Source organism: Sinocyclocheilus grahami, unplaced genomic scaffold (assembly GCF_001515645.1).
Source record: "Sinocyclocheilus grahami isolate Dianchi unplaced genomic scaffold, SAMN03320097.WGS_v1.1 scaffold1680.1, whole genome shotgun sequence".
Taxonomy (NCBI): domain Eukaryota; kingdom Metazoa; phylum Chordata; class Actinopteri; order Cypriniformes; family Cyprinidae; genus Sinocyclocheilus; species Sinocyclocheilus grahami.
The window spans coordinates 5,588-16,475 of NW_015506859.1; the positions used below are offsets into that span (position 1 = coordinate 5,588).

A 10,888-nucleotide genomic window follows, 5' to 3' on the forward strand; every position below is an offset into this window, starting at 1 on the left:
TGAAAGTGAAACTACTTTGTTTGGTCTTCCAAAAGAGGACGATATCGCTTCGTCATGCCTGGAGCTGATCCGTGCTGCTTGCTGAGGAAATACTTCAACTTTGCGCTGTCGATCGCCGGATTGGCTTTCACCTGTCTCATGTGGTTGCCGCAGGCATCACAGTATGGTGAGGGGCGTAGCATTTCCGTCACACGCTTGAGGAATTCGGCCAATCACAACGCACTGGATAGCTGGCCAATCAGAGCACACCTTGCTTTTTCAGACCGATGAGCTTTGTAAAAATCGACGCGTTTCAGAAAGGCGAGGCATAGAGGAGAAACAATAATGTACAGTATGTGGAAAATAATGTGTTTTTTTAACCTTAAAACACATAAACACATTTCATTACACCAAATACACAAAATAATGTTCTTTTTAGCAGCATCATATGACCCCTTTAAAGCAAAAACAGAATGGCCTGATTTTTGATTTGTGATATTATGCTACATAAGACACCTACACAAAACAAAATCAGCAGACGGGCTGAATGAAAATGACAGCTTATGGAACAGCAGCGATACAGCATTTCCTTGGTTACCGCTGTAAACAAAGCAGCGCTGCGCTAATAAACACTACTTTAATATGCATTAAACTGAGGTAAGTGGTCTTAAGCATCTCTGGCCTCTGTTTGCAGACTTATAATATTTCCACAAAAAAATACATTTTGGGAAAAGATTGCAGTGCAATTCCAGAATGGAGATCGTCCAAAATAAAACTAAAAAAATTAATTTTTCCGATTTATGGCTGGTTGACCGGTGCATCTGTAGAACCTGAAACTTTCCCAGACTTCTGATTTAAAACAAGCAGGGGGTTCTTCGAGCTTTTGCGTGCCATCTGAACTCGCCGTTCTTGTTATGGGTTGGTGCGTAGATCGTCTCCTCTTCTGCTCTTTACTTCGCATTACTTCTGGATTGATCACCTGTGACTGACTGTATTCATCGTCTGACTGCATGAACCTTAAAATAAAGTGTGACGACCATATATATATATATATATATATATATATATATATCTAAATCCAAAACTAGTTTGTATAGTTATCACTCTGTAACCTAATGTCAGTTACTACATGTTTGTTGTCTGTAAAAAGTGCAAATACTTCTTTCATTCTTCACTTGATAAAATTGTCACATTTCCTATTAGTTTCCATTAGTTAACTAGTTAAGAACCACTGTTTAAACAACCATCATCATCTTTAATTGTTGCAGATGCTTTTTGACCACGTAACCCAGCAAACTAAACTAAAAATAGTTTTTATTGACTTGAGGTTGTCTTTTTAATTTCCTAAGCTAAACTTTTCTTTGAGTCAGTCTGTGTTTGTTAAATACATACTCTTTTGAAATCCCTGTCTTAATTCATTATATTTATCCAGAAGCCAAAAAACATCTTGGTTCAGTGATTAGTTTGTGGGGCGAGCAATCAGTTAAATTGCGGACAGCTCTGTGATTTTTACACTTTTTACTAACTTCCTCAATTTGGCTCGAATTGGAGAAGAAAGGCTTGTTTTAGGACTGGTTGACATTTTGGCATTTAAGTTTGACACTTTGTCTTGGAAACATATTTTGGGTGGGTCGTTTACAACTGAGACTAAACTGGTTATTAATGTCATTGTTAATTGGTGTTCACTGATGCATGACTGTGTGGTTTGGACAGGTGCGAGCCTTGACACCGTCAGCCGATACTGTAGACGTCACTCCTTGAGAAGAGGTTATTGGATATTTCTGTTTATATACATATGATTTGTTTAACTTGGTGTTTTTGCTAAAACTAAAATTGTCATAGTGACGGTAGTTTGTGAATAGTTTATGAATTTTAGTAAACTTGTTATAGTTGTTATTGTCTGTACAGTTTACTACAATATCAAAATTTGCTATATTTTACAATGGTTACTAAAATTGTGATAGTTGCTGTTGTTTACAATGTATATTAAAGCAGTTGTTTTTACAGTAGTTACTATACACTATATAATAGTGAAATGTACTGTAATATGTAACAAAAATGTCACTATGGAAACTGCAACAATGTAAGTAAACTTTAAGTAACTTAAAGCAAACTTTTATCGCAATTTTAGTAACTGTACATTGTTAAAATTATCTTAATTTTTGGAAACTACCATAACTGTGACACTTTTAGTAAACCTTAAATGAATGCAAAAACCTTTTAGTAATTATTATAGTAAATAATTATAGTAAACTTCATAAACTATTGCAACTTTGATTGTAACTATTGTAACTGACAATTTAGAAAATTCCAACTTTTGAAATTGTAGTAAAATGTGAGACTTTTGCAATGATTTTAGTCAAATTTCACTATGTAGTTTTCAAAGTTAAAATTGTGTCAGTTTCATTCATTAAGTTTGCACTTTTTTACCAAAAGTGTTCATTTCGATAGTTTATGAAGTTTATTAAGTTTACTAAAATTGCAGTAGTTGCCATAATTTACGAAAGTAAATCATTGTAGTATTGTAGTTTATTAAGTTAACTGAAATATATATGTGACCCTGGAGCACAAAACCAGTCTTAAGTCGCTGGGGTATATTTGTAGCAATAGCCAAAAATACATTGTATGTATCAAATTTATTGATTTTTCTTTTATGCCAAAAATCATAAGGGTATTAAGTAAAGATCATGTTCCATGAAGATATTTGGTAAATTTCCTACTATAAATATATCAAAACTTAATTTTTGATTAGTAACATGCATAACTAAGAATGTCATTTGGACAACTTTAAAGGCGATTTTCTCAATATTTAGATTTTTTTGCACTCTCAGACTCCAGATTTTCAAATAGTTGTATCTCGGCCAAATATTGTCCAATCCTAATAAACCATACATCAATGGAAAGCTTATTTATTCTTAAGCTTTCAGATGATGTATAAATCTCAATTTCGAAAAATTGACCATTATGACCCTTATGTTTTGTGGTCCAGGGTCATATATAGTTATGTGATTTTAAATTAACTGTGTAAAAAGGACATCACTCTCACAGTAGAAATTATGTATCCATATATCTGTTCAAATAATTTTCACTTCAGCAGAGGTCACATGGACAGTTTTGTGCGGTTAGCTGTCCCTCTCATTGGGTGGCTCAGAGATGTAAACATTTAGACAGAAGCTCTCGAGTGATGGCATTTGCCACATTTGCTGGTACATGAGGAAGAAACATAAAGACTGCGTGATGCAGAAACATCATCCAGACGGACGGTCCATCCTGACCTCTTCAGCAATGTTTTTCCAGTCCTAGACTTTTGGCCGGAGCATGACAGGGGGGATGCAATATTGCTTGTTTGGAACACGATCCATTGCGAGAGCTGAGGGAAATTAAAGTAGCTAAATCCAAATAAATCGATGTCCAAATGAGGTCAGCTTCTCGACACAAGTTCATGAGACAGGACCTAATGCTGGTGGGTTTGCTCTGCTTGGGGAGTCATGGGACGAGGAGGGAGTCCTTGGTTTTCTAATACATTAAAAGCCTGTCTTCAAGGCAGAGACCTTTTTCATCATTCCTCGTGTATGCCATTCTTTTTTTATTCTTATTGAATTACCAGTACAGTATGTACATCAATTAGACATCAAGTGAAAGAGTGGGTCAGTCGCACACACACACACACACAAACATATGTATGTTTGATCTTCCATCTAATTTACTCTGATGTTTAATATGTAGTTTTGTTTGAACTTACAGATAAAACGTACTAACATATTGGCTATACATACAGATGTAGCAATTTGATGCCATGCTAATGTTATGTAGCTATTATTACATGTGGTTGCTTAAGGTATTACTATTTTTAATATATTAATATATTTACATATATTTAATATGTTCAGTACAAACTCAGTCAACAGAATTTGTGGCATAATGTTACCACTGATATTAATTTCAGTGTATCCCCCATTTTCTTTCTTTTCTTTTAAAAAATTGAGAATTAATTTTACAGTGAGGCACTTACAGTGGAAGTAAAAGGGGATTTAAATTTATGGAGGGTTTAAATACAGAAATGTAAAGCTTATTATTGTATAAATAAAGTCTTTGTTAAAACTTGTGTAGTATTTAAGCTGTGAGCTTTTTCAAATTTATGGTCATTAGTTGTCCCAAGAATCAAGAATTTACTCCCCTTCATGTCGTTCCAAACCTGCAAACCTTCTTTCTTTTGTGGAATATATATTTATAAAAAAAGATGTGAGAAATATAAAAAGTCAAGGGTAATCAAAATGATTTAGTTATCAGCATTCTTCATCATATATATTTATTTGTGTTCTGCACAAGAAAGAAAGTCATACAGGTTTGGATCAACATGAGGGTGAGTAAATGATGACAAAATTTTTCTTTTTTGGGTGAACTATCCCTTTAAGGTTTTAGGTTTTACATACAGTGGCAACAAAGTTGTACAATTGGATATAAAGTGTAAACAGAAAATGTTAATAACAGATTTATTATTATGCTTTTTCACTTTTTCAGCTTTAGTTAGTGTGTAATATTGCTGTTTGATAATGAAAAAGATATGCAGTTACAAAGCTCAGAGTCCACTCCAAAGGGAGATTTTAACACTTTTAGACTCTGTAACACTTTAAGAACTACAACAAACGGCTCTTTCAGACTACAGTGCACTTCTTCTGGATATTGTGAAGTCACAGTGTCACTCATTAAAAAAGGGGGAGAGGCCTGGTTGAGCTGTGCTAGACACCATAGACTGTAAAAAAAAACCATACCACTCTGAAACGTCTAAATTCATTTCCGGAACACACTCTAAGCAGTTCGCCATTCACAATGCACTGAGCCGGCTAGCCAATCAGAGCACATTTCATATTTCAGAAGGAGGGGCTTCATCAAAAAGGAAATAAACAGGGGTGTGTTTCCCAAAAGCATCATTGGCTAGCTATGGTGGTAAGTTCCATTGAACTCTATTGGTAACGATAGAACTTGCAGCCATATTTGTTTTTGGGAAACGCACACCAGGGCATTTGAGACAGACTGGTGAGAGAGGTGCTGCAATTATGTAAAATATGTGAAAAATAATGAGTTTTTGGAACAATCAAGCATCAAAACCTATTCTAGTACAATCAAGACTTTCGTAAAAGGACATAACAACCCCTTTAATAAGAGATTGTTTTATTGTGGCTGTTCTTTTGAAACAGTGAGTATTTTAACAGTTACCAGCTGGCTCCATTCACTTCCTTTGTAAGCGTCTCACAAATGTTTGCTTTTAAAAAAATAAAATAATAATAATAATAATTTTTGTGGTAATCAACATTATGCTGCGAGTGCTGTACTTAGAGCTTAACTGGTACTAAACCTTGAATATTATTTAAAAATTTGACAAATACCTAATACTACAGACATAATACCTCGAATCACGTGGCTTGTTAAAGAACATATGATGATAAATTAAAAAATTCAATAGAAACTGAAGGAAGGATCTGAGCCATATCTAGCTACAGCTACTCCGAACTCCTTAGCAATTACATAGCAACAGCCTATAACACTCACATAACCCTGGCAACATGGTTTGCATGGGCAAGCGCCACTCACATTTTCTTAATATTTTACATGAACTCAATCTCACAATGAGTTTACATTTTTTCACATTTATATAAATTGTATAAGCAGCATCTTACATGCTTATAAACTATGCAAAGGAGCACAAAGAAACCCTTGTTTTGGTTATTTATTTTTTTGGCTCCAATATTCCAGTATGATTTTCCAGATTCGAAGATCTTTTGGCTCTTTTGACCCTTTTCAGCTGCCACGGTAAACAGAGCGCATGGATATCTTCAGATCGACAGCAAAACAGAAGGCCGATAGGAACTTTCCAACTACCAGTCTGACTGAATATATGCAAAACGTCTGCACCGTTCCCCTCAAGCCCCTGACGCAAAACACAAAGCTTCTGAGATAGTTGAATATGATTCAGATCAGGCACTGTGTCTTTCCTCTGCGTTGAAGACAATGTCAAACAAAGCCTGGCTGCCTGCCTTTGGCCAGACTCAGCAGTCCAAACTGCTTGTGATATTTTTCAGGAGGTGTTAAATGCCCCATCTGGGGAATAAGAAAATATTTGGCATTCTTTCATATAGGCCTGCCATCGAAAATGTCTGCCGACTGACGACAAGTCCCATCGGGGGGAAAAAAAAGAGTTTGGATTACAAAATAAACAACAACAAAAACCCGACAGTAAGTCATAGTGGAGGCTATCAATGGGTCATAGATTTTGATTATATTGCATTAGTTTGAAGTTTTAAACTGGCTTAAAAAAAGTAAAAGTACTAGTATAATAAGTATAACACTTCAAGATGTAACTTTCCTGGTAAAAGCAAGAGCAGATAAAATGCAAATGTGGACCATGTTAATGTAAGATTATGCGTTATGAACATAATCGCATATTAATGCACTGTGCTAATACTTATGGTTTTCACATTGTAGATAATAAAATGGGCGAAAAAAATTTGTGGATCATAGTTTGACCGTTTTGGTTGCACTTTATTTTGATAGTCCAATTTAGACATTCTACTAAGTAACTTTGCAAGTACATGTCAACTACCTGGTTGAGCTGTGCTAGACACCATAGACTGTAAAAAAAAACCATACCACTCTGAAACGTCTAAATTCATTTCCGGAACACACTCTAAGCAGTTCGCCATTCACAATGCACTGAGCCGGCTAGCCAATCAGAGCACATTTCATATTTCAGAAGGAGGGGCTTCATCAAAAAGGAAATAAACAGGGGTGTGTTTCCCAAAAGCATCATTGGCTAGCTATGGTGGTAAGTTCCATTGAACTCTATTGGTAACGATAGAACTTGCAGCCATATTTGTTTTTGGGAAACGCACACCAGGGCATTTGAGACAGACTGGTGAGAGAGGTGCTGCAATTATGTAAAATATGTGAAAAATAATGAGTTTTTGGAACAATCAAGCATCAAAACCTATTCTAGTACAATCAAGACTTTCGTAAAAGGACATAACAACCCCTTTAATAAGAGATTGTTTTATTGTGGCTGTTCTTTTGAAACAGTGAGTATTTTAACAGTTACCAGCTGGCTCCATTCACTTCCTTTGTAAGCGTCTCACAAATGTTTGCTTTTAAAAAAATAAAATAATAATAATAATAATTTTTGTGGTAATCAACATTATGCTGCGAGTGCTGTACTTAGAGCTTAACTGGTACTAAACCTTGAATATTATTTAAAAATTTGACAAATACCTAATACTACAGACATAATACCTCGAATCACGTGGCTTGTTAAAGAACATATGATGATAAATTAAAAAATTCAATAGAAACTGAAGGAAGGATCTGAGCCATATCTAGCTACAGCTACTCCGAACTCCTTAGCAATTACATAGCAACAGCCTATAACACTCACATAACCCTGGCAACATGGTTTGCATGGGCAAGCGCCACTCACATTTTCTTAATATTTTACATGAACTCAATCTCACAATGAGTTTACATTTTTTCACATTTATATAAATTGTATAAGCAGCATCTTACATGCTTATAAACTATGCAAAGGAGCACAAAGAAACCCTTGTTTTGGTTATTTATTTTTTTGGCTCCAATATTCCAGTATGATTTTCCAGATTCGAAGATCTTTTGGCTCTTTTGACCCTTTTCAGCTGCCACGGTAAACAGAGCGCATGGATATCTTCAGATCGACAGCAAAACAGAAGGCCGATAGGAACTTTCCAACTACCAGTCTGACTGAATATATGCAAAACGTCTGCACCGTTCCCCTCAAGCCCCTGACGCAAAACACAAAGCTTCTGAGATAGTTGAATATGATTCAGATCAGGCACTGTGTCTTTCCTCTGCGTTGAAGACAATGTCAAACAAAGCCTGGCTGCCTGCCTTTGGCCAGACTCAGCAGTCCAAACTGCTTGTGATATTTTTCAGGAGGTGTTAAATGCCCCATTTGGGGAATAAGAAAATATTTGGCATTCTTTCATATAGGCCTGCCATCGAAAATGTCTGCCGACTGACGACAAGTCCCATCGGGGGGGAAAAAAAGAGTTTGGATTACAAAATAAACAACAACAAAAACCCGACAGTAAGTCATAGTGGAGGCTATCAATGGGTCATAGATTTTGATTATATTGCATTAGTTTGAAGTTTTAAACTGGCTTAAAAAAAGTAAAAGTACTAGTATAATAAGTATAACACTTCAAGATGTAACTTTCCTGGTAAAAGCAAGAGCAGATAAAATGCAAATGTGGACCATGTTAATGTAAGATTATGCGTTATGAACATAATCGCATATTAATGCACTGTGCTAATACTTATGGTTTTCACATTGTAGATAATAAAATGGGCGAAAAAAATTTGTGGATCATAGTTTGACCGTTTTGGTTGCACTTTATTTTGATAGTCCAATTTAGACATTCTACTAAGTAACTTTGCAAGTACATGTCAACTAACTCTCATTAATTTACAACTACATGTCAACTAACTCTCATTAGACTATTAGTAGATTGTTAGGTTAGGGTTAGTAGAATAAGTTGACATGTAGTTGCGAAGTTAGCAGAATGGCTAAAGTGGACTATCAAATGAAAGTGTTACCCTCTTTTGACTCCAGCCATTAAGCATCCACCCAGAAAACGTTAGCAACCCCAGTCAAACTAGCTGGCTAGCGAGTTTTGCACAGGCAAACGCCATTCACGTTTTCTTCATAAGTTACCGTATGGAGTCCTGATGAATTTCTGTCATATGAAAAACTCACTTTGGATTTCTTTTCTCTTTTAGGTATGACATCTGCACCTATAAGAACAAACCCTGCGGTACTCTCGGTAAGTACCTGAAATGTATCCTAAGACAAAATACACTTTAATTTAAAGGGATAGGTCCCCCCAAAATGAAAATTCTGTCATCATTTACTCACCCCCACCCAAACCCATAATAAATTTGTTCATGTTTGGAAGACAAATTAAGATATTTGATATCAAAATCTGAGAAATATTTGTCCCACCATTGAAAATGTTGATGATTCAAAACATTCATAAAGAGATTGTAAAAATAAAACTATATGAATCGAGCGACTCCAAGTCATCCAAGTCATCTATATGAATCGAATTAATCCAAGTCCTCTAAAGAGACATGACCACTTTATGATGAACATATTTAATTTAGGCTTTATTCACATGTAAGAAGAGCTTGACATGCGAGAACAAACTTCACGGCTTCATTGGTGAAGCTCAAACGTGCTGAGAATGAACCTCATAGGTTCTCGCACATTAAACAAGTATGCTTGAGCTTCTGTTTATGTTCGCTGACCAATGTTTATATGTGAATAAAAGCCTACATTAAATCTGTTCATCATATAACGCGATCGTGACATTTCGGAAGACTCAATTCAAATGGATCTCTTTCTTGATCGCTTTACAAACTTTGAGAATTTTGGGTGAACAGACTTTCAGTAGAGTATAAAAATATCTTCATTTGTGTTCTGAAAATTAATGCATTTCTTAGGGGTTTGGAACGACATGAGGCTGAGCAAATGATGGCAGAATTTTCATTTTGGCGTGAACTAACCCTTTAAATCAATGCCACTAAACGGTAAATGCTACATGCTTCATTTACTTGTGTACCAAATAATTTGGCGAGATTATTAAGAAAGACTTCGCTGCCCTGTCTTTATAGAGCCGTTTGGCTCACGTTGAGCTCAAACATGGCTCAAAGCCTCCTGCCTCTACAGACGCCGCTGTCTCTTGTTTCATTTCCAAACATTCCCACTTCTGTCTGCTATGGGACGGAGGTGTTTACCCCTCCCCTATGCAAGCCAAAAAAAAGAAAAGGAGTGAAGAAAATTTGACTATACAATATATAACAGAGAACAACAGATAAAAGAAGAATTAATACGTTTAAAGAAGTCGGGATAACTGAGCAGAAAGCAAACACTGGTGTTTTGTCCCCCTTAAATGGTCTGCAGGCAGTGTCAAAGCCTTGTCTTATCTGAACCAGCCCCCTCCAGGGCTCAACCGTATATCTTAGAAGTAATATTGTGACTCCAGGGGTGGTTTGACAGATTGACCGCATTCGTCACATTCCCCGGGTCCCTTTAATTGCCCTGGCATCTGCTCTGCTTCCTTGCTGCCCCCCTCCTCCTCTTTCTCCACCTCCATCTCCACTTCAACACCCCCCACTCACCCAGAGGGATCATCGTGATCTCGGGTCAATGTGTTGCCCTCTGGGGGTCACCGGGTAATCGCGGAGAGGGGATAATACCAATGCGACCCATGGCTTAGGAAAACACGCCCCACCAATGAGCTTTCGACTCAGCCTCTTCTCACTAGCCCTCTTCCATCCTGTATCGTTTTCCTTTTTTACCCTTCTTGCCTCCAGTTGGTGTCTTATTAGCCTTTGATTTGTATGTCCGCTCTTGTTTGGGCCTCTGGATTTAGGAAGATAAAGAGGCCAGAAGTGCTTTGTTGGAGCGATGGTTCCCAAGCAACCACACAAGCTTCTCTCTGTATTCCATATTCTTGTGCAGTATCTTTAATAATATTTTGCCCCCAGGGAGGTCAGGTTTATACCTTTCCAATACTCTTTTGTTATATTGTCAACTTTAAAGCAGTAGTTCAGCCTTATGGAATTCCAAATCTGTATTACTATCATTTTTCCCATGGATCACGGGTCAGTGATGTGGTGCTATTTATTTGTTGTTTGTTTGTTTGTTCTGTCTAGTAATTTGTTCCGAAATGCAATTAATACATCTCTTTAATAATGAGCATGATTTTGATTTCTGAATTAAAATTATTTTTACATTTCTGGAGAGGCATAGTCGAAAAAGTCATGGTGATATTTCTAATATTAAAATGAAGGGGGGGGGGGGGGGGGGCCCCTTTAAAAAAAT

At 36.5% G+C, this 10,888-nt stretch overlaps 1 protein-coding gene across 1 annotated transcript in view; it reads left to right on the forward strand.

Moving 5' to 3' along the window:
• The window catches only part of LOC107572006 (A disintegrin and metalloproteinase with thrombospondin motifs 6), an 89,970-nt gene that overhangs the window by 4,083 nt on the left and 74,999 nt on the right, over positions 1-10,888 (forward strand). The window contains exons 5-6 of the mRNA XM_016258412.1: positions 7,659-7,666; positions 8,782-8,825. Of these exons, the coding sequence (XP_016113898.1) occupies positions 7,659-7,666; positions 8,782-8,825 (52 nt within the window). The remainder of the gene's footprint in view (positions 1-7,658; positions 7,667-8,781; positions 8,826-10,888) is intronic.